Raw genomic sequence first — 25,375 nt, forward strand, 5'->3', positions numbered from 1 at the left:
CGATACACGTTTGCCCACCAAAAGGTAGTATCGCCGTATTGTGCAGCAAGCATATCATAATCTGTTCAAATCTGCACCTGCCATTAGAGACAAGTAATGGACTCCCCTGCTAAATTCTGTTTCATACCGCACCACTGGTCGGTGACTAGCACCATCCAAACTACTTAATTACCATCTCATGCGTACGATGCAGTGAACATCACAACACAAACGGCTTCGCTCGGAGTGGTGGTTTAACCGGGGAGCGTACATTGCTGATGAATGCCGCTGGATTAACATTACATCAAATTTCCGTCGGTTCTTGGCTGAACATGATGATAATGAAGGAAGGAAAAACCTCTTAATTTTCTGCAAAATTATATTCATTTGCCCAAGAAAAGGCTTTCGGCTTCTTGGACCATCTTCAAGTGACATTTGAAAGTCGCGAAAACAGATAAACTTAATGTGCGACTTAAAACATATATTATTTGCTCAAAAGATACACAAATGATATACTGTTTTTGCATAGGAAAACATTACATTTTTGTCACATAGAAATAATTAAATTAACTAAGAATCGGGTGGGGGTGGGGGGGCTGGGGGGGGACGGAAACAAACATTCTTGCTGGGATAAATTTAAAAACTGATGAGAAATAAGACTAATTTACAGTCCGATCTAGTACCTATAACGAAAAACTAATTTAACAAAAGCGATATAGGAAACTGGTCCTGATCATCATATTCTAATCTGGCATTCTTTGTCATGTGTGTGCTGATTTCCAGTAAAGTCGTTTTTCTTCTTTTCTTAACACAATGTAAAACTTCACATTGTATATTACATGATTAGTATTCTGTTAAAAGATGATCAACAGACGGCCGGAGTGGCCGAGCGATTCTAGGATGCTTCAGTCCGGAACCGCTCGGCCGCTACGGTCGAAGGTTCGAATCCTGCCTCGGGCATGGATGTGTGTGGTGTCCTTAGGTTAGTTTGGTTTAAATAATTCTAATTTATAGGGAACTGATGACCTCAGAAGTTAAGTTCCATAATGCTCAGAGCCATTTGAACCATTTTTGATGATCAACAAAGGTATAATCTTTCATCCTTAATCTTGCACTCCTGCTAGTTCTGCAAGGTTCGCAGGAGAGCTTCTGTAAAGTTTGGAAGGTAGGAGACGAGGTACTGGCAGAAGTGAAGCTGTGAGGAGGGGGCGTGAGTCGTGCTTGCGTAGCTCAGTTGGTAGAGCACTTGTCCGCGGAACGCAAAGATCCCGAGTTCGAGTCTCGGTCCGGCACACAGTTTTAATCTGCCAGGAAGTTTCAAATGTTTCAGTTCATCGATAAAAGAAGGAAGTAGAGAAATGTTCAGGGTATTTCAGGAATACGGAAGTACAACTCGCTAAGGAATGAAATAAATAGGAAGTGCAGGAAACTAAGACGAAATGGCTGCCTGAAAAATGCGAAGAAATCGAAAAAGAAATGATTGTCGGAACGACTGACTAAGCATATAGGAAAGTCAAAACAACCTTCGGTGAAATTAACAGCAAGAGGGTTAAAAGAATGCAACAGGAATTCTGCTGTTAAATACGGAGGAGAGAGCGGATAGGTGAAAAGATTACATTGAAAGTCTCTATGAGGAGGAAGATTTGTCTGATGTAATAGAACAAGAAACAGCAGCCGATTTATACGAGACAGGTGATCCAGTATTAGAATTAGATTTTAAGAGAGCTTTGAAGGACCTAAGATAAAAGAAGGCGGAAGTGATAGATAACACCGCAACAGAATTTCTAAAATCATTGGGTGAAGTGGCAACAAAACGACTATTCACGTTGGTGTGTAGAATGTGAGAGTCTGGCGACATATCGCCTGACTTTCGGAAAAATGTCGTCCACTAAATTCCGAAGGCTACAAGAGCTGACAAGTGCGAGAATTATCGCACAATCAGCCTGACAGCTCACGCATCCAAGCTGCAGACTACGATATATACAGAAGATTGGAAAAGAAAATTTAGTATGTGTTAGAAGACGATCAGTTCGGTTTAAAGAATCGTAAAGAAGCCTGACAGGCCATCTGACGTTGTAGTTCGTAATGGAGGCAATAATAAGGAAAAAATGAGGACCAGATCATAGGATTTGTCGACCTACGAAAAGCGTTCTGCAATGTAAAATGGTGCAAGATGTTCCAAATTCTGAGAACAGTAGGGGTAAGCTATAGAGAGAAACATGTAATATACAATAAGTACAAGAGCCAATATGGAATAATAAGAGTGGAAAACCAGGAAATAAGTTCTCGGATTAAAAAGGGTGTAAGTCAGGGATGTAATCTTTTGTCACTGCTGTTCAATCTGTACATCGAAGAAGCAATGATGGCAATAAAAGAAAAGTTCAGGAGTGGAATTAAAATTTCAGGTGAAAGGATATCAATGATTCAATTCACTGATGACATTGCTATCTGAATGAAAGTAGAGAAAAATTACCTGATCTGCTGAATGTAATTAACAGTCTGAGTACAGAGTATGAATTGGGAGAAAATCGAAGAAAGACGAAAATAATTAGAAGAAGCAGATATGAGAAGAGAGAGAAACTTAATATCAGGAGTAATGGTTATGACGCAGGTGAAGTTAAGGAAACCTGCTAGCTGGGCAGCAAAATAACCAATGAATGATGGAGCAAGGAGGACATCAAAAGCAGACTAGCATTGGCAAAAGGGGAATTTCTGAATTAGAGAAGTGTACTGGTATCAAACATAGGCCTTAATTTGAGGAAGAAATTTCTGAGAATATACGTTTGGAGCACAGTATTGTGTGGGATCGAAATATGGAGAGAAAACTGGAACAAAAGAGAAGCGAAGCATTTGAGATGTGGTGATACAAACGAATTTTGGATATTTGATGGATTGATAAGGTAAGGAATGAGGAGGCTCTGCGTAGAGTCGGAGAGGAAAGGAAAATGTGATAAACACTGTCAAGATGAAGGGGAGAATGACAGGGTGTATGTAAAGACATCAGAAATAAGTTCCTTGGTACTGTCCCCTGTGGGACCATGGGTTAGAATAGGCCTGTGGTACTCTTGTAGTTCGTAAGAGGCAACTAAAAGGATTCCCTCACTTTGCGACCCTGTAAATTCAGGTCCTGTTTTATGGTTTGAACTCCCACTTTCCAAATTCAACAGAATTGCGGGCCATTTGGGGAAGGACGCCTTACCTGGTGCACCAGTTATCCATAATGCCATTAGATTCAGTCTAAAAAATGGTTCAAATGGCTCTAAGCACTATGGGACTTAACATCTGAGGTCATCAGTCCCCTTGACGTAGAGCTACTTAAACCTAACTAACCTAAGGACATCACACATATCCATGACTAAGGCAGGATTCAAACCTGCAACTGTAGCAGCAGTGCAGTTCTGGACTGAAACACCTAGAACCGTGGCGGGCAGATTCAGTCTCCTGCAACTCTTCTTCTCATGCCTTTGTATTTCCTTCTGCAATTCAACTATTTGGGTGAGAACATCCAGCATGGTAGCCAGTCCGTTGTGGTGGGGCTGTCATGCACCATTTGATGGAAGCTGCCTGACAACACAGGGCTCACACAGCTAACGCCTGAGCTGTAAACTCCCCACGTATGCCAAGGAGCAGATGTCCATCTTCTTGTGGCACCAGGGCCCCTGGCAGTGGCTATCGTGCCAGGTGACCTTTGCTGTGGCTGGATGGCGCCCATGGGGATAGCTCCTGATCGGAGTGTGTGGCATCAGCACAGATGACCCACAATGAAGCGGAGCAAGTCATCTTTTGCTGGGGACCAAATGGCTGCAGCAGTCTCTAAAAAGGAAAAGTTGTGTTTATTGCTCAGAGATATGACCCCAAATCATTCCCCTCTCTAGCCACATCACTGGAGGAATGTAGATCTATGGACAAGGGAGAGCCTTAGTCGACTAGGTATTTAGTCTTTAGCAGAATGGATAGGGACTCGTTTCTGTCTACGAAGCCTCAAGTTTCTGTCAAAAACAAGGAGGACACGTTCGGGGAAGTGACTGCGCCATCAAAAATGAGAAATGGGGCAGTCCTCATACAGACAGCATCCCCTGTCCAGTTCAAGGCATTGCTCGCCTGTGACCATCTGGGTGGTATTCCTGTTCCTTTCACTCTCAATAAAAACCTCAACTTGGTCCAGGAGATTATTTTCCATTGCTACCTTATCCTGTAGTCTGACGACGAGCTCCGAGCCAATTTAGGATGGTGGGGGTGTACATCCAGCGCATCTATAGGGGACCCAAAGACAATAGGGTTGCTAATGGTGCATTCATCTGGGCCTTTGAGGGTGATTCATTGCCTGAGAAGTCAAGGTGATGGTTTACTGAAGTCACGTAAGATACAACCCCACCCCGCTATCAGTGCTGCAAGTGCTGAACATTTGGTCACATCTCTTCCTGCTGTATTCCACTGGCACGTGTCGAGATTGCTGATGTCCACAGCGCCTCCTCCCACTTGCATCTTCTGCGGAGAGCATCACTCTCCCAGCTCTCCAGACTGCATAGTACTCGTAAAGGAATGGAAAATTATGGAATACAAGATCCTGGACTGGCTGACTTTCCAATAGGCTAGGTGTAAATTTGAACAATTGCACCCCATTCGCTTGTGATCGACATATATCTTACTTTTGATGGTAGTTCCACAACCTCTGCTGCATACAGTTCAGTTTAAAGCTGAGAGATATGACCCCAAGTCATTCCCCTCCCTAGCCACACCGTTGGAGGAACATAGATCTGTGGATAAGAGAAAGCCTTATTTGCCCTCCAGGCCACCCAAACGCATCTGCCCCATTGGTGGTTAAGGGCTTGGTTTCTTCCATTGTTTCCAAAGCACCTATTTCGGTAGCAAACCCCCCCCCCCCCCATCCCAAACATTGGACACATCAGTCCCCTTCCCAAGCTGGAGAGACCACAGCCTCCTCTGGCTCATCCTCATGGAAAGGGTCCCTTGGGACTCTCCCTTCCAAGGTCTCTACTAACACCAGAGTGGATGCTCACCAATGGCTGAAGGAGCCACAAACAGATGGCTGCAGGGCTTCACAGTCTTCCTCCGTGCCTGAAGCTGCTTCGGAGAAGTCCTCGCAGCAAACCCCTAAAGGAAAGCCGGATTCCAAACAAGCAAAGATGTCGGCAAAGAAACGGGACCCTCCAGTGGCCCCAACATCACCACTCCCTACCGGCTCTGTGTCTGTGGATGAAGTGGAGGTTTTAGAATCTCCTGTGGAGCTGGATCTCACCAACGCCTCATCTGCAATGACAATGGATACAAATACCCAACTGGTGGCATCAGGTTATACTCAGGCATAACCGCCTCCTTGGTCACTACATGCCTGCCCCCGAATCCAGAAAGCATTATCATAGAGTGGAACTCTGGCGGTTTCTTCTCCCACATGGTTGAGTTACAACTTTAGGGCATTACACTTGCTTTTTGCACTGCCATTCAGCAAACCTGGTTTCCCACAATGCAGACCCACACCTTCATGGCTATCGGGTGTTCTGCAAAAAACCATACTGCCTGTGACTGACTGTCAGTTGGAATTTATATCTTTGTATTTACCTCTGTCTGTAGCAAGTATGTGCCCCTTGATTCACCAGTAGAAGCTGTTGTTGTCAGGGTGAGAACAATGCAGGCAGTTACCTACTTACTCAATTTGACCTTTGTCTCCTAAAAACAGGTGCCCCTACACATTTCAGTGTGGTGTGTGAGACATGTTTGGCCATTGCTCTCCCGTTCTGCAGTCCTTACGTTCTCCTGTCTCTCCAATGGCGAGCTCATGACGACTTGTGTGGTAGTTATCAATTTCCTCTCCTCCTGTCACTACCCCAGAGTCCCTCATCTAGACGCTGGTCCATCTGGGCTATTCCGATGGCTAACTGAGACACTTTCACCTCTGCTACGAGCACTGAATCTCCGTTTCATGCCACAATCTATGAGGTGATACATATCATCACTAATACCATTATGGCCACTGCTGAATCGGCAGTCCCTTGTTCCTCCAGTTGCCCCCAGTGAAAGTCAATGCCTTGGTGGTCACCAGAAATCGCTGCGGCCATTAGAGACCGTTGGCAAGCGCTCCAGTGTCATAAGCGCCACCCCTCCCTGGAGAAGTTCTTCACCTTCAAATGGTTCCATGCCCAGGTCTGTCTACTCAACAAACGACGGAAGGGGGAGTGTTGGTAACAGTATGTCTCCACCATTGGTACACGAACCTCTCCTTCCCAGGTTTGGACCAAGCTCTGCCGACATTTTAGATATTAGACACCTGCAGGTGTACCTGGAACTTCCACAAACTTATCTATGTCTGCCGATCCAGATGTAATCACAGAACATCTTGCCAAGCATTATGTTTTAAATTCTGTGTCTGAGAATTACCACATTATCTTTCATATCTTCACAGAGTACGTGCAACGAGAAACCTCTCTTTAGCTCCATATCACCTGCAGCCATATAATGCTCCATTCAGTGAGTGGGAATGTCACAGTGCCCTTGCCGACTGTCCTGACGTATGCTCCAGCCCAGAACACATTCATTCCCAAATGCCTAAACATCTGTCAGCGGATTCCTAGCGCCACCTCCTTGCCATCATCAATTACATAAGAGAAACCGTGAATTCCCATCGCAATAGTGGGGAAGTATCATCGTCCCAGTGCTAAAGCCTGGTACAAACCCTCTAGATGTTGATAGCTATCCTCCTATCAGCCTCACCAACATTCTGTGCAAGCTGCTCAAACATATGGTCAGCAAGCACTTATGTTGGCTCCTTGGGTCTTGGAGCCTTCTGGTTCCACCCCAGAGCACTTTTCGCTAAGGGCGGTCCGCCATCAACAACTTGGTCCACCTGGAGACTGCTGTCTGCCATTGGATCGACCTTCTCCCGTCTGCAACACCCTATTGCCTACAACTTGGCGACACCTCTCTGTGGCCCAATCCCGGTTTTTATACAGAACCTCCACACTTTCAGAGTTCACGTCTGTGCTACTCACAGTGCACCACATATACAACAGAATGGGGTCTTACGAGGTTCTGTCCTGAGTGTCCAACTCTTTTTAATTTCTGTCAATGGTCTCGCATTAGCAGTAAGGTCGTCAGTACCTCCTCTCCTACATGCTGACGATTTTAGTATTTCCTCCTGCTCCTCTTCAATGGGTGTGACTGAAGGACGATGTTAGGGGGCTATATGGATGGCGTAGTTGTGGGCGCTCTCTCTCACCTTTCAGTTTTTGACCACGAAGACTTGCGTCATGCACTTCTGTCATCGTCATGCTGTCCACCCCTATCCAAACTTACCTCTTTTTGGGACTGGCCTTTGACGCCCACTTAACTTGGCTTCCCCATCTTCATCAGCTTAAGGACAAGTACTGGCACGATCTTAATATTATTCGATGCCTGAACCACACCGACTGGGGAGCTGACCTTCCTGCACTGCTGCAGCTGTACAGAGTTCTCATACAGTCCTGTATTGACTGCGGGAGCCTCTTGTATGGTTCAATATTGCCCTTTGCACTGCGTCTGCTGGACCCTATTCAACACTGTGGACTTTCACACGCAATGGGAGCCTTCCGAATGAGCCCTTGAAAAGCTTCCTTGTGGAAGCTGGCGTTCCTACATTGTGGCTCCGGCGGCAACTGCTGCTTGCAAATTGTAGCACCCACATTCATAGTTTGCCTCGTCATCCACTATACCATCGTCTTTTCCTTATCATGGCGATCCATCTCCCACAACGGCGGCCCAGAACTGGGAATCCCCTTGCCATCCATGTCTGGTCACTTCTTACTGAACTCGACTCTTTCCCATACCACCTTTCCTGCAGGTTCACTTATGTACACCCCTATGGTCCATACCACGGCCACGACTTTGGCTGGACCTATCACAAGGCTCAAAAGGCACCATTCCACCTGAGGCCCTCCACCAGCAAGCTCTCTCTCTTCTTAGCAAGTGTGAGGACTCAGAAATAGTCTACAAGGATGGTTGAATGGTCGACAGTCTTGTTGGATACGCTTATGTTCACGTTGTACATACTGATCAGCGCTCCATGTCAGACGGCTGCAGTTTCTTCAGTACAGAGCTGGTAGCCATCTAACGCACTCTTTAGCATATCCACTTCTGCGCCAGTGAGTCCTTCATTATCTGTTGTTACTCCTTAAGCAGGCTACAAGCTCTCAACCAATGCTTTCGTCGACATCCTTTGGTAATGACTATTCAAGAGTCTCTTTATGCCCTCAGCAGCAGTTGACGTTCAATGACCTCCATTGGGGCTCCAGGACATGTCGGGATACTGAGCAATGAACTGGCTCATAGCCTGGCCAAATAGGTTACCGGTGAGACAACTATAGAGATCGGCCTGCCGGGACTGACCTCCAAATGGTTTTCAAAAAAATGGTTGAAATGGCTCTGAGCACTATGGGACTTAACATCGGAGGTCATCAGTCTCCTAGAACTTAGAACTACTTAGACCTAACTAACCTACGAACATCACACACATCCATGCCTGAGGCAGGATTCGAGCCTGCGAGCGTAGCAGTCGCGCGGTTCCGGACTGAAGCGCCTAGAACCGCTCGGCCACCACGGCCGGCCAAACGATCTTCCACCGAAAGGTTTTCGTGATCTAGGACACTGAATGGCGCACATTCACTACCCAAGATAAACGAGTGTGTGCTGGTCATCCATGTGAGCCACTCGCAAGGACTCTGTGGTCTTTTGTTGGCTCCACATTGGCCATACTTGGCTAACACATGGCCACCTCCTCCATTTCGAGGACTCAACTCGGTGTCGCTGTGGCTCCTGTATCACTGTTGTCTACCTCTTGTTGGACTGCCCAATTTTAGCAGCTCTGCGTCAAACGTTTAACCTACCCAGCACCCTACCTATGGTGTTGGGTGGCAATGCCTCAACGGATGATTTAGTTTTACGTTTTCTTCACGAGGGGGAATTTTTATAGTGCAATCTAAGGTTGAGCGTCTGGCCTTCTCTCCCAGGCCACCACCCTCCCTCTTACCTCTTCGTCACTCTTTCTTTCGTTTTCCTTGGTGTTGTTATTTCCTCTATGTGTGTTCCTCTCACCTTGTCTTTTAAGCTGGTTATTTTAGTATGCTGCGGAGTGGCTGGCTCATAATTTTTTATCCTTGTGATCAGCCAGGCTAGGCTATCTGCAATATGATTTCACTCTACCTGTCCTTTTAATGTACGTCTCCTCTTTCGTTCTCTTCTTTCGTTTTCTCTTTCAATGTGGTTCCCCATTAGTTTTATGCAATTTTACTTCTCCAACTGGTTTTTTTAACTGTTTTCCCTTGGAGACTTGTTTGTTTGAGGAAAAAGGGACTTATGACCCTGCAGTATGGTCCCTTTACACCCCAAACCTACGAACCAATCCATTGTACTAGAGGGATTTGTAGAAGGCAGAAACTGTAAGTACAGCAAATAATTGAGGAAGTAGGTTGCAAGTGCTAAACTGAGAAGAAGAGGTTGGCACAGGAGAGTAGCTTGTCGATTCGTGGCAGGTCGTATCAAACCAGTCAGAAGACAGATGACTAAAGAAAAAAAGTTTTCATTCACAGTCCTTTAAACAGGAGTATATTCGCTTTTTAAATGCCCCGATTGGAGCATTTTTGCGCTGGTATAACGATCTAAGCCATTACTTCCGTGTTACACAGATTTTGCACATGGACTTCTTTAAATAGCTACAATAGTAAACTGCAATAGCAGGAGAATGACCATGTACTATTAATAACACAGCTCCTCTAAAATCAAAGGAGATTAATCATACGGCACCAGATACGAAAAAATAACTTTTTCTTCCTGCAGGTCTTAGTCCAAAATTCTATATTTCTTTGGTATAATTTCACCTTAGCGTGTTACGAAGCTATTTCACAGTGCCATGGCGGCATAATTTATGAAATTAAAGGGTGGCAGTATGATAATATGCACTAAAAGTCTAAAATAACTCTTCTTTACCTATAACAAAAAGAAAAGTCTTGTAATCTGTACCTTTTAATGCAAACAACAAAAATGTGCTTGAATTTATCTCTTCAAATTTCTAGGTGAAATGCATTCGAGATGCTAAGTCCAAATTACTTAGGTTCATATGAAACGAAACCCTTGTACAAACCCATTGTATCTCTAACGATATACGTCCATACTCGCAACGTAATGACATTCAAAATCTGCAGAGACTTTATGGGGAAGCGTTACTGCACAGGACGGTCACGTGATTGAGTCTACGATGTTAGCGACAAACATTCCATTCTGGCATGTGAATGCGCACTCCCTAGATAATCCTGCTCTGTCGGTTAGCACACTCGAATGTACGCAAGCTATGTAGAAATAATAGTGCGCCAGATCGCGATAGAACATAAAACTATGGCTCAAGTAGGCATATTTAGCACCTACAGACAGCTAGAACTATCTCGCGGCTTATTAGATGACTACGGAACTGTAGCGAATAGTCGTGCTACACCCTTGACAGCGGCACAAGGGTCGGTAAGTAGACATCTTCAATATGTAATTATTTCTTGAATTCTGTATCGACTGTTTATTCATTACCAAACATAACAGAATTCCTCAACAGATACATATTCTCGTACCATATCCATAGACGAAATGTTAACCGATATACAACAGTATAGTTACTAAACTTTACCCCTTTATGTCAAGCGCATTATATGCTGTTTGTTTTCGTCTCGTGTTACATTATATGCAATAATGTGAACACCATACGGATATGAACCTTATGAAGGACCGTACGTCACTAACAAACGTATTAATCGGAGAAACCAGTGAAGCTTAAATACACATTTACAGTCTTCAGGAGCTCCTCACTTGTTTAGAGCTAGATCAGTGCCAGTAGTATTGCAAAATAACATCGAGAAACAGATAGGGTGTTGCAGCAAGACACCCTCAACCCATTACATCAAGTCAGTGGGAAAAATACCACTGGCAGTTTTCCGCATACCAAAATGTTTAATCCGTATTTGTGGCCATTTGAAAGCAACCATAAATTCACAGTCAGAGTTTTCCCTTCACAGCAGTCATAATTACAAAGGACACAGCTGAGGATCCTCTTGTAAAGCAAGTTTTCGCCAAGATTGACTGGAATGGCATCCATTATTCACTTCCAGAACACCAACTTACGTTTCTCTCAAAGCAAGAACCACATGGTACTGGTGCTCAAAACAACGCTGATGATTTCCTGGTGGCCACCCTGCCACCACTCCATCACTCTGTCACAAGCCTCTAGCTTAGTAAACACTGGGGTGACACGTAAGAAGATACTCGCAAGGTGGCATGCTGGTTTCCCTAACATCACACCGGGCGTAAAGTAGAGTATATTGTAAAATTTTGTTTGATCAAGGCGGTCCTTTACAAATAAACTGCCACAGTGTGATCGCGAACCCAAAGAACGGGCATAGAGAAGACAGCCTGATCCTGTGCAGCCTATGTATCAACTCGTCAGCACCCATGCAACGGATCCAGACCTGTGCCAAAGCCGCAGCTCTCGTAGGAGCAAATACATGTGCGTTTTGCACGCACATTGATGAGAGAAATTTGGCTCAATATCATCTACAAATTCCTGACTATCATTTGAATACCAAATACCGCAGCAAAGGGACAGTAAGAGGTTTGCGGGAAATATTCGTGATTGAATGGGGCTTAGAAACAATAGTCTTAGCTAAGGATCCTCTATTCTCATTTAGTGTCTTTCTGCTCCTAGAATGGCATAACGGAATTAATAACAGTGCTGGTCTAACAATCCAATGATGAAGCCGAGTGGATCGTTCACCCCATTATGGTGCACATTCGGAAAAGCGAATTGATCTGTACACAGAGCAGAGGTCCTCACCCAGCCACTCTGACATGACTACAATTCCAGTGTAAAAGCTGCACGACCACCGATATCGACCAACCTGGGACTTCGTGTGTCCTACAATACATCATGCTATCTCGATTGTGCCCAATACTCGTTGGGCACAGAGATATAAGCTCGAACCTGCGATAGCGGTCCACGATGGCTATAATGCCTTATCAGAGCTGCAGCGGGTGACACATGATCACTGTGGAAGACAATGGCTGTATGCCAGTATGGAATACAAACCTGCTGTGACCAAGAATACCAGCTTCCACTTTGAGCAAACCTAGGCCCTAGATCCAGCTGAGTACAACTTTAGACATCTGACAGGAAAGTAACCAAAGGTCCAGCGACGTCAAAGCAAGTCTCTCATGGGTTAGGACCTTTTCTCGCCTCCAGCACCAATGACTCATAGCAGGGACCGGAGACTAGAACGCCAGCCGGTTTAATCATCATGATGACACTGAGGACACAGTGTAACTACCGACACCGCCCGATGTAGAAACAGACATCAAAACTCACGGCCCCGTGGCCACACACATTTCCACTCTCCTCCCTCCTTTCCCTTCCCCATAGCTGTACCGCAATTCCTCTACCTACAGCGACACTTTCACCCTTATGGGCCACTTAGTTGTGGTGAAAAGCCGTATACGTGTCTTCAGACTAAGAGATCGATACTCTGTAATATACAATGACGTGATTAAAGCCATTGGATGGAGGTATGTACATGTACAGAAGGCGGCAACATCGCGTACATAAGGTATAAAAGTGCAGTGCAGTTGTGAAGCTGTTGTCTGTACTCAGATGACTCACGTGAAAATGTTTTCACCGTAATTATTACCGCTTGACAGAAATTAAAAGACTTGAACGTGGAATGGTGGATGGAGCTAGATGCATTGGACATTTCATTTCATTATGAAATTCAATATTCCGCGATCGACAGTGTCAGGTGTGGGCCGAGATCATCAAATTTCGGGTATTACATCTCACCATGAAGGACGCAGTGGCCGACAGCCTTCACATTATGATCGAAGGCAGGGACGTGTGCGTAGAGTTGTAAGTGCTAACATACAAGCAACACTTCTTGAAATAACCGCAGAAATCGAACGTATCCGTTAGGACAGTGCGGCGTAATTTGGCGTCGGTGGGCTACGGCAGCAGACGATCGACGAGAATGCCTTTGCTAACAGCACGACATCACCTTCCGCGCCTCTCTTGGGTTGATGGCCATATCGATTGGTTCCTATACGACTGAAAAAGCGTTGCCTGGTCAGATGAGTCCCGATTTCAGTTGCTCAGAGCTGATGATAGGGTTCGAGTGTAGGGCAGACCCAGCGAAGCCAAGGAGCTAAGCTGTCAACAAGATACTGTGAAAGCTGCTGGTAGTTAAAAAATCGTGTGAGCTCTGTTTAGACGCAATTCACTTGGTCCTCTGGTTCAACTGGACCGATCTTTGACTGGAAATAACTATTTTCGGCTACATGGAGACCTGTGCAGCCAGTCACGGTCTTCATGTTCCAAAATAACCATGGAATTATTACGGATGGCAATGCGACATGTCGCCGACCCACTTTTGTTAGTGAATGGTTTTAAGAACGCTCTGGAGAGTTCTAGCGAATGATTTGGCTACCCACATCACCCAGAATGAATCCAGTCGAACATTTATGGGACATAGTCGAGAGGTTAGTTCTTGCATAAAATCCTGCGCTGTCCCCACTTTCGCTGGATGGCTATTGAGGCAACATGGCTCAATATATCTGTAGGGGACCACGAACGACTTCTTGAGTTCAATCATGTAGAGTTGCTGCACCAAGCCGGGCAAAAGGAGAGATGTTATTGGAGGTGTAACATGACTTTTGTCACCTCGTGTACACTTGTGAAGGCTTCATCTGCAGCCGATAAGACATGCAATAACGTAGGCCTCATCCCTGATGTCTGATGTCATGCATTAAATGTAAAACCATTCGCCTAGCCAGCGTGAACTCATTTTATATCTTGCCATACTGTATTAACTTGTGCATGGGTGACGGTGAGCTGCTTATTAAAGCTGGACAACTCTTTGGATTCGAATGCATGGATATACAAAGATGCTAAGGAAGTCGATTACAAGACTACATTGACTCTACTTTTGGTGTATGTCTACAACTTCACAACGACCTAGCGTGGACTATGTTTGTGAACTTTCAAGTAATAATTATGTATCAAGTTTTACTGTGTAATAGTGTTCGTTGGGCTTTAGCAGGTACCGGCAAAAAATCAACTGGCGAGACGATGGGCGTGGAAAACACTTTTACGCTCTCTGACAAGGATGTAGAGCCGTATATTGACTGGACGTTACTTGAGGACGTGGATAACTGCAACATCGATTGCAGAAGACTTTAGAGATATTAACAAGCTATGACGACCATATTCACAAGTTTGTCGATCACAACAAGAAAAGTTGTGATATAGACTAGTGCGACGAAATATGGATACCACTGCACGTGCTCTCAGAAGAACTTGATAGGAAATAGGAAAGAAAATGTTGTATACAAGTTCATAATTTACAATTCAGTGTACCCAGCATGCAGAGACGGCAGCCTCGCTTATCCTATTATACACGATAAAACTTCCCAGAACGAAGAATGAGCGTTTTACAGGAAACACCGTCATGTTTTCTTGAACACTTTGAGAAGCCTGTTAATGAAAACTTGTCACTTTCTGTTGTTCATAAACTCATGCCTCGGTGCGGTTATCTAGAAGGAGAACCTGTGAAACTGTTGGCAGGAATCATAATGTCTGTCAAAGCCCACGAGGAGGAAAATTGTCACTGCTCAAAGCTCTTTATGGCGGTAAGAATAGCGTTAGGCAGGCTACCATGGACGCTTAAGATGGTATTGAATCTATGTTTCAGTCGGAAATAATTAACTTTTATCGACTGCATTTGTCATATTCAATATCTACGTGCTCTCGGCGAGACATGAATCTTTACAGCGAAGTACTAGGACTGAAGGTTTGTAGGGTATTCCTCAACGATATATGCCGTCCTTGGGTCAGCATTGTTAAGCGAGAAAATATGACAAAAGGCAGTATCCATAAGCTAAAGTAATTTACGGTGACAGATTCAACGGAGCTATTATCACAAAAAAAATTCTGTAAAGTACCCACAACATTTCTGCTCCGACATCGACGGCTCTAAACCCAAATGCCAATTTCGAGCACCTGCTAAGAAAATTAATTTTAGAAACTGGTAGTGTTCTACGTCTTCTATGAATCTAGTGACCACTAGGCTCTGAATTCTAAAAAATAACACACTTATCAGATAACGAAAACAGAGTCTGAAGAGGGTTTACCGGTGACCAACTAGGGATACAAGGAATACAACATCTGGAAGAAAGGCGTGCTTCTGTGCACATATCGTACGAAATAACACAAAAGGACACTTTATATCGCACAGAATATTCCTATGGCTTGGGGAGATCAATTAAAAATTTGCTTTTGTGTCAAATAGACGTCACCATGCCAAATTTCCAGTTCCTGCTGACAAAATCCTTCTGTCAAACAGACTGACAGCCTACAGAGCCACTGTTTCCACATTTCACTTTCAGGCAAGTTCTTAATTTCGGTGGTGATTAGCCAATTCCAGAAGGTTTTCGGACTATACACGTGTCCTTCATTACCATTTCGAGAGTGCTCGCTTGCTCTCATATACGCCAATGGTCCCATCAGATTCCACCGATTATGAAACACAAAAATTACTCTGGAAAATAATAATTGGTAGTTCGGTGGGTGAATGATTTCAATGACATTTCCCTTAAGTTTAACTAGACGAAACTATAAAATGTCATCGTTTTAAATACAAACACAAATTGCAATCTCTTTCGCATGTTATTAACTTTAGAACAGTAGGAAGACATACCAACACTAACATTTTGATGCAATCGACTTGTGCATTATGTGAATGAACCAATCCGATCGGGAAATTACTGACTGAGCAACGCTGCAATTGATCTCCAAGGAAATTAATAGTCAGATCACAGATGAAGAAATAATTATCGGTAAAACATTTTGTGCATGATGTGACAGAAACTATGATTAAGATGCTACATCAATTGTTGGTACAACTTAAACCGAAACATCTTTCGAGAACTGCAGGCTTATCTTCAGGGAATTGTCTTCAGACAGTTTAGATTGGTCTATGATGGTTTGGTTGCTGTTTGTGCTAGAACATATTGGCGCCATTTGCGAAACAATTCTCATGTGCTCTTCTGCTAAAGTATCGAGGTACCGTAAAGCAAACAATATTTGATTTTAGAGGGAACAATACGAAAACGAAAGTTATGAGGAGTGATAGATATGAGAATAGGGACTTCAGTGCTTCAAAACCTGGGAATATTTAGTACTAGATGAAACATTAGTCACAGATGATTTTTTTTCATAATGTGGGGCCACAGTCATAATATATTTCTTTAAATTCATTGTAATGGCGGTACGGACTTTAAAGAAATTATTCCTAAAAATTGAACATTTAGATAGAGCACCATCACCTTAGAGCATACACAGGAGTAACTTCGGCGTTTTTAGCACAGAAGACATAGAAGATAAAGGCACTCGTTATACAATGAAGAGAAAAGAAACTGGTACACCTGCCTAACATTTGAAGTAGCGCTGAAGGGAACTGACACCATGAATCCTGCAGAGCTGTCCATAAACCCGGATGAGTACAAAGTGGTGGAGATGTCTTCTGAACAGCACGTTGCAAGGCATCCCACATATGCTCAATAAGATTCATGTGTGGGAGTTTGGTTGCCTGCGGAAGTGGTTAAACTCAGAAGAGTGTTCCTGTAGCCACTCTGTAGAATTTCTGGACGTATGGGGTGTCGTATTGTCCTACAGTAGTTGCCTAAGTCCGCCGGAATCCACAATGGTCATGAATGGATGCGGCTGATCAGACTGGACTCTTACGTACGTGCCACCTGTCAAAGTCGCATCACACCAACTGGACACGCCCCACACCATTGCAGAGCCTCCACCAACTTGAACAGTCCCCTTCAGTCATGCAGGCCCATGGATTCAAGAGGTTGTCTCCATACCCGTACACGTCCATCAGCTCGATACAATTTGAAAGGAGACTCGTCCGAGCAGGCAAAATGTTTCCAGTCATTAACTGTCCAATGTCGGTGTTGACGGGCCCAGGCGAGGCGTAAAGCTTTGAGTCGTGCAGTCATCAAGGGTACACGAGTGTACCTTCGGCTCGAAAAGCCATATCAATGATGTTTCGTTGAATGGTTCTCACGCTGACACTTGTTGATGGCTCAACACTGAAATCTGCAGCAATTTGCGGAAGGTTTGCTCTTCTGTCACGTTGGAGAATTCTCTTCAGTCATCGTTGGTCGCGTTCTTGCAGGATCTTTCTCCGGCCGCAGCGATGTCGGAGAATTGATGTTTTACCGGATTCCTGATATCCGCGGTACACTCGTGAAATGGTCGTGCATGTAAGGGTAGGAGTAGTTGATTGTATAAGCGACAATCAAAAAGTTTGCATTTGAGGGAGTTGCTGTAGCGTACGTGCAAAGTAGCACGGCCTTTGTGCGTGTACATAAGCACTGATATATAGGTTAGGGATTATTGCGTCATTTATGTCCTTCCGACGTGCTTGTGGTAAATGTTCAAGCGTGAACTATGGCAACATAATAACCCAACGCGTCCAAACAGAAACTACGAATTCTTTTTCCTTTCCTGCCTGGCGAAAGACGAACACCTGTAGATATTCATGTCAGAGAATAAAGAATGTCTCTGGGACGAACGCGTGTCTGAAACCACTGTTGCTCAGTGGTACGGCCAGTACTCTGTTGTTGCTTCACAATAATGCACGTCCTCATGTTGCACATGTCGTAATACAAAAGTTACACCAACTTAAGTGGGAGACACTCGAACACTCCCCGACTGTTCTCATCCCTCCCCGTGCGATTATCACGCCTTCAGTCCCTTCAAAAAGACTTTTAAGGGTCGATAATTCCTGACGCGAGGATAATATGTAACAGGCAGTTTGGATTCTTAACGCAGACGGGTGTCTTCAAACTGGTGCGTTGGTGTGGTGACTGCCTCGATACTCACGGCGATTCTGCCTCATTGGCATACCGATTTCGGACTGTACGGCCATCGAACGGAAACTTTATGATCGCCCCTTACATTTAATTCTACAATGTTGTCACAAGGACGCCTTGTGGTAGCCGGCTTTGGTGGCCAAGCGGTTAAAGGCGCTACAGTCTGGAACCGCGCGGCCGCTACGGTCGCAGGTTCGAATCCTGCCTTGGGCATGGATGTGTGAGATGTCCTTAGGTTAGTTAGGTTTAAGTAGTTCTAAGTTCTAGGGGACTGATAACCTTAGAAGTGAAGTCCCATAGTGCTTAGAGCCATTTGAACCATTTGAAATGCCTTGTGGTATGAGCCAGTTATTATTTCCGCGCTTCCCGGAATATCCCGAATACAGTCTCCTTCTTTTCTAGCTTTTATACCGTCATAAGGGGGTCCGCTGTCTACCGTTATTTGACCAGTTTTTAGTTTATTCACTACTGCCTATAGATTCGAACCGTGTGAATGCAGCAACTATACTGATATTAGAGAATAATTTATATCGTTTGTTTTTTCGTCTCGGTCGCCCAGTTTTTGTGAAATGATTCGAACTATTCAGGCCGCAAAAAATATACAACTGATAATAAAAAAGGACTAATAATTTTGAATATACTTTGATACCAGCATTTTCACCATGGCTCCACTCGTGTATCTGGTAGACACATTTATTCAACATACCACCTCCCATCCCTCAATATGTCCACTTCTTCCCCCTTCTGTCCACCACATCCTCCCACCTTTACCTGTCTATCTCCTCCTCCGCAATCTCTCAGTCTCCTCATTTCCTCATTTCCTCCTGCCCTTCTCTTTCTACATTTTCTCCAACTCCTCCCTCTGACCATATCTTCTCCCCCCCTCCTATCTGTCAGTTTCCATCCACTCCTCCTCTATCCATCTCAACCCATTCCAAGCAGCGCTCATTGGCACGTGTAGTCCCTGCAGTACAGTTCAGTAAAGTAGGCCAATACTCCTCTCACAAGATGCCTGTCCCACAAGGCAGGCTACGACAAAACATTTGCCACTGACGTTCAAGCTGCAATTCATAGCAGGTAGATAAAGCAGGCTGATACTATTCCAAAACAACATGTGTGTCATGCAGTGCAGCCTATAAGCTCGACGTCTGTTGGCCAAGAGGTTGTAAAACCAACTGTGCTGATATTCTTCAGATCTACTTTTACTTGGCCAAATTTGGTTTAAATTGATACAGAAGTTCAGGAGGAGGACCCAGACATATATATATATATATATATATATATATATATATATATATATATATATATATATATATATATATATATATATATATATCAGAGTGTATGGCCAGACGTCCTTCCCGTCACAATAGAGTTATCAGTTAATCTAAAAGAGGTAAGTCGTGTGCGCCATCTGCCTGTGAATCGTCTGAATGTATTCTTAATGTCATAGTGTTTTGTTCTCATATAGCATACCGTGAGGTGGAGACTGTGGTCGAGTCCACAAATTGCAAAAAACAATGATGAGGCATTCTGAAATCTACACTCAGAACTACCAGTGTACAAGAATAACGGTCTAAAATCAGCCGAATGGATTGGGTCGGGTATGGCTTATCTCCCCGTCCCGAAAAGTAACAGGCAGTTTGTAAGGTACACTAACAGGTCAGCGTAGGGCACACACTACCAGGCAAAACCTTCACATCAGAATGGATAGTTGCGGAGAAAGCGCACCGCGGTGGACTGGATACCTACCTGGGCGGACAGCAGCGGATGAAGTCCCTCCAGCTCCAGTCGCGGCCGAAGGCCTCGCCGTCCTCCAGCGTCTGCGGCAGACCGCGGTGCAGCGTCTCCGGTAGCAGCAGGCTGCATGCGCTGCCCGCCACCAGCAGCGCCCCCATCGTCATCAGCGGCAGTACCAGCATCTCCTCCCCCTGTGACGTCAGACACCGCATCACAGCCCGCACATCAGCGTCAGTGAAGCAGTAATCAACAGAGCGCCAGTTGTCATAGAGATAGCACCGGAATGATTGTGAAGCCGATCAGAAACGGTGTCACTGGAAAGGGACGCAACGGGCAGGCGATCGAAACGGGTAACCGGTTGCCGACTGGTTGGTAATGTAGTTGCACACATGGTGCAACTCTGAAATGAGGAGCTGCACTTACCGTGTGCCATCATACAGGTACGGAAATATTGTTTGTGGCACCCGTGTATCTTTCTGTCACACTCGAGTTGTCGAGTGCAGACAAACACGTGGTGCTCTATTTTCATTACATACGAATGAGAAAACGAAGGGAATTCTGCATTCATCCAAGCAACAAGACAATCATAAACTGAAGGCTGTTTGTAGCAGCCGAGGAACTTCAACACTCAGCATCGAAATTCAAAGCTTTTCATAGAATGAGTAAACATCGCTGCAGAGATTTGGTATCTCCTGTCATAACAATACGAACATTAGAGAATGTGTCAGTGTGGAGGTTGATATTAATCTCTTTGAGGTCCGAAAGTGCTGATTACTTTAATACATGTGGCAAATAGATATAGAAAATTATAAAAAGAAATATAAATTTCACAATGAGTACATTATTAAACAATATTTCAATGAAGGTACATTGAGTATCGTCTTTCGCAACCATATTTCGGAACTAGCTTTCAGTATCTACGTGATTCTTGAAGTCGTCCATTGATTGCTGGCCATCTGCTTGCCGAACTATTTTATGAAACTGATCGGCAGCAGTATTGTCTTGAAAGCTGTTCTCAGCTTACACTACCGCTTCCCTGACAAATCCCTGCAGCACTAGCCCGGGAGCTTATAGTTGTGCAAAATGAAATGTTTTACCAATGTTAACAATCTGCTCGTTCGCCTTCAAATCAAATAAATATAGAATTTTGTTCGAGGACAAGACGCAACTCAGATGACGCAGCAAGACGGACGCCGAGCCGCTGACAAGTGGTTGGTAACGCGCTGCGAGCGATTCGTTGGTGTTTCGAGTCATTCTGCAGTCGCGTCGTCTGCGAAGCCCTTCTTAAATACAGAGGATGTGATTCGCAGTCGACCTGTTACCGATTCGCGTCAGCAACGAGCTTCATTTGAGTCGCTCCACGCTCGGAGAACCTAAGCTGTAAGCGATATGTTTATCATTTTAAATAAAGTTTACACTACATTTTTATGCGCAGTAACTCATAATCCTCATCTAGGAAGACTGTTCTGTTTGTAGAACCGAAGCTGGGCCACCGAATTTGTTATACAGTAGATACGATTTTGGAACAGATATATACTGGACTAATAACAATGAACCACCCAGACTAATTTTATGCATTACTGTATATAAATGTGTAAGTCCATTATTTGGCTGCACAGTCGCCTCTTTATGCTTTTTCCCCTTTTGTGAAAGGGTCATTCTAGTTCGTACATCTTTTCTAATTTTAGGGTCATCTGTATTATACACGGAAGATTCACAAATACTAGCCCTCTAACGTTTTACCTTTGTAATAAAATATTCGATCACTTCAGTATGACTCAATTCATTTTCAGAAGTTTCCCGGTCAAAAGTTTTCATATTTTTGCTGATGTATGCGAATTTTTTAAGCCGTAATCCATTTGTGACAAACCGTATATTCCATTGAGTTTATATTTTTAGCTGTATATATGGCCCGCTATTTGTTTCAATCCGGCCCCGCGGAAGAGGTTTGTGGGGGAGAGAGTCTTTTTGGCTCCCCAGGGACGCATTTTTGGGATGTTGCCACCTATACTCGGCACGCTTCGGGTTTGCTGCTCATTTCGCAGGTCAGTGACTGACTGCTTACTCCACGCATGAACAATGCAGTTTCGCCACCGCTGGATTTCAGAAACAGAAAGAAATGTGTTTCCCATCTGAGCGCTTAATTTATTTGGTGTTAAGAACCAACCCATGTCCATTTGATCAGTCATTAGAAACCTTTTTGAACACACATTCATAAAAAAACGTTTGCTAATAGTGTTTGTGCGATTTGCACACTAAAATATTTCAAACATTCTTATGAGTTGCCTGTGGCCAAAAATTGTGAAGTTACAAGTAATTGCTTGTCAACTCGCACTGTGTATAATATTGCTGGAGTTTGTTCTCTTTTTTCTTTCATGTTAACATTAGTAAATAATTCTTGTCCTTTTTGGATGTATTATAACATCACAACAGTGGTGTTGACCAGACCATCAGTTAGAACAGACCAACGTTCACAGATAACAACGAGTACACCTTTCGTTTGCGAGTACAGGTGCTGTGAGTTGACACAACTAAGAATTGAATTATTTTATATTTCGTCAGTGTTGTTTAGCTACATATATTTTGTGCATGTCTCTGTATTTACGAGGCCGTCTTTAGTATGGGTTGGAACTACGATTGCTGTGGTGATATGCGAGCCGAGTTGGTGACCATTCGCTGTCAGCTCTAGGTGGCGTTGACTTCGATAGCACAACTTATGGCTGTTTCCAATGGGCATCACTCTGGGAAGGGGGGGGGGGCTAGATGGGGAGATCCGAGGGATGTCCAGGATATCCATGTGTCCCAGGTCCTTCAACTACTGCGGCAGCTCCGGATATTGCCCGCACTAAGGTTGATATCTCACCCATGGTTGAGTAGGCGGTCTTTCCAAGGTATGATCGGCAGTGAGAGACGTTCTGAGAGGCCGATGGGAGGTTATCCTCAGTTTGTCTGACAAACAGGTTTTGGACGCTATCTATGGCCAATGAAGTCATTGAGGCAGATGAGGTCGCTCGCCTGATCCACAGGTATGCTGTCAGCCTGCATGGTCTGGGAATTCATATAGGATGGGATTACTGGTAGTTGGCAGCTCATAATGGGACCCCTTAGGTATATGGCTTAGAGGGAGGGGAAGGAATCCAATGCGCAGTCTGTAAGCTTACTGGGAGGAGTCATTCCAGATGAAGAACGAAGTCTTCTTGATGCCTTGAAAGCAGTGGGTGCAGCCAGATGCAGGTGGTGGCTCGTGTTGGTACTAATTACATGCATCGCTATGGATCAGAAGAGATTATCTCTGTTTTCAGGCGGATATCAGAAATAGTAAAAACTGGTAGCCTTTCTTACGAAATGAAGGAGGAGATCACCATGTGACGTACAGTCGATAGAACCGACTGTGTTCCTTTGGGAGACAGTTGAGTGGACCGTCTGAGTCAGACGTTCTAACGGTTGTGCGGGTGTGTGCCTCACAGATTCCTCCACTGCGCCATAGGTTGGTGGGTTTCCGGGTTCTGCTAAATAGGAGTCCACTATATATAGGAAGTGGCTACACGCTTAGCGGTGGCTGTGTGGAGGGGACTGGATGGTTATTTTAGGTTAGACGCTGTAGGGAACGTTGAAAAAGGGCTTCACTTTCACAGTGTGTAGGAAAAATACAAGCAGAATATAGACAAAGAACAATGAATATTATAGCTGTAAATGTGGTAGCAGTGTTGGAGAAGTACCAGACTTCCAAGCGCTAATAGCAAGCACTGAATCTCAAATAGTCATAGGTACGGAAATCTGGCTTAAGTTGGAAAAACATTCATCGGAAATTCTTACGAAGAACCTATCTGTGTTCAGAAAGAGTAGAATAACACAGCCGGTGGAGAATAATTCATTGCTGTTAAAGTAGTTTACCTTGTAGTTAAACTGAAGTAGGCAGTTCCTACGAGTTAATACTTTACAACAGCAATAAATTAATAATTGGGTACTTTTGCTGGCCGCAGGACTCAGATGATTCAGCTGCTGAACAGTTCAAAGAAAACTTGAGTCTCATTTCAAATAGCCACCCCAATAATAGAATTAGAGTTCCTCATGACTTCAATCTACCCTCGATATGTTGGCGAAATTACCGTTTAAAGTCGGTGGTACGCATAAAAGATCATTCGGTGGTAAGCATAGAACTTCTTCCGAAACCGTACTGAATGACTTCTGTAGCACCATTTCTCATATGGATTCGCATCTTTTCCGGTTTTTCCACTGTCCGTGTTTCGCTACTACGCAGTGCTGCGCTCCAGATATTTATTCCTCAAATTAAGGCCTATGTTTGATACCACCTCTAGATATCTCTTGACCAGGATTGCCGTTTTTGCCAGTGTTAGTCCGCTAATCATGTTCTCCATGTTCAGTCCGATGTGGGTTATTTTGCTGTCTATGTAGCACAATTCCTTATCTCCATCTACTTCGTGATTCCCATGTTAAGTTTCTCGATATTCTCATTTTTCCTACTTCGCATTACTCACGTCATTCTTCGATTTACTATTAACGGATATTCTGTACTCAATAGACTATTCATCCCATTCAGCAGACGCTTTAATTCTTCTTTTCTATCACTTACGACTGCAATGTAATCAGCGAATCTCATCATTGACGCCCATTACATATCTCATTTTAATTCCTCTCTGTAACCCTTCTTTTATTTTCGTTGTTGCTTCTTCTACGGATAAATTGAAAAGTACGGACGGAAAACTTCATCCCTGTAATTTTTAATCGGAAGAATTCGTTCTTGGTCTTCCACTCTTATTATTTCCTCTTAGCTCTTGTACAAGCATCGCCCGTCCTTCTCTACACCTTAACACTATTTTTATCAGAGTTTCCAACGTCTTGCACCATTTTACATTGTGGAACGATTTTTCCAGGTCGATAAAACCTATGAAAATATCTAGATTTCTCTTTCGTCTGGATTCCACTCTCAAACCCAACGTCATAACTGACTCTGCATTGTCTTTACCTTCTTAAAGAAAAACTGGTCGTCATTTAACACATCCTTATTTTTCTTTACCATTCTTCTGCACATTATCCTTCTAAACAACTTGGACGAATGAACTTTGAAGCTGATTATACGGTAATTCTAGCACTTGTTGGCTCTTACGATCTTCGAAACTGTATGGATGATGTTTATTTGAAAGTCAGGTCGTACATAACCAGACTCGCGTATTCTTCACAAAATATTAACGGCCGTTCTGCTGCCACTTTCCCTAATGGTATTAGATTCTGATTGAATGTGTTCTGTCCGTTCTGCCTTATTCGATCTTAAGTCGTCCAAAGCTCTTTTACATTCTGATTCTAGTATTCGATCCTCTATATCTTCTATGTCGTCTCATATTTTTTCTTCAATCAGGTCACTACACAGCTCTTCCCATTATAGGAGCCTTCATTGTGGTCTTTCCATCTATACGGCCTCTCCTCTCATTTTAACAGTGGAATTCCCGCTGCACTCTTAACGTAACCACACTTGTTTTTAATTTCACTGAAGGTTATTTGGATATTTCTATATGTTGAGTCAGTCCTTTCTACAGTAATTTCTTTTTCGACTTCTTCGCATTTTCATGCTGTCTTTTCGATTTAGCTACCGTGAACTTCCTAGTTACTTCATTCCTCAATGACTTGTAGGTATTCCTGAATTTCCCTGAATATTTTTGTACTTCCTTCTTTCATCGATCAAGTG

General features: G+C 44.0%; 1 protein-coding gene across 1 annotated transcript in view; it reads right to left on the bottom strand.

The window, feature by feature from the left end:
- The window catches only part of LOC126252441 (beta-alanine transporter), a 512,871-nt gene that overhangs the window by 14,970 nt on the left and 472,526 nt on the right, over positions 1 to 25,375 (bottom strand). The window contains exon 10 of the mRNA XM_049953334.1: positions 19,684 to 19,862. Coding sequence (XP_049809291.1) covers positions 19,684 to 19,862 — 179 coding nt within the window. The remainder of the gene's footprint in view (positions 1 to 19,683; positions 19,863 to 25,375) is intronic.

The sequence above is a fragment of the Schistocerca nitens genome, chromosome 4 (genome assembly GCF_023898315.1).
Source record: "Schistocerca nitens isolate TAMUIC-IGC-003100 chromosome 4, iqSchNite1.1, whole genome shotgun sequence".
In the NCBI taxonomy this organism is placed as follows: Eukaryota; Metazoa; Arthropoda; class Insecta; order Orthoptera; family Acrididae; genus Schistocerca; species Schistocerca nitens.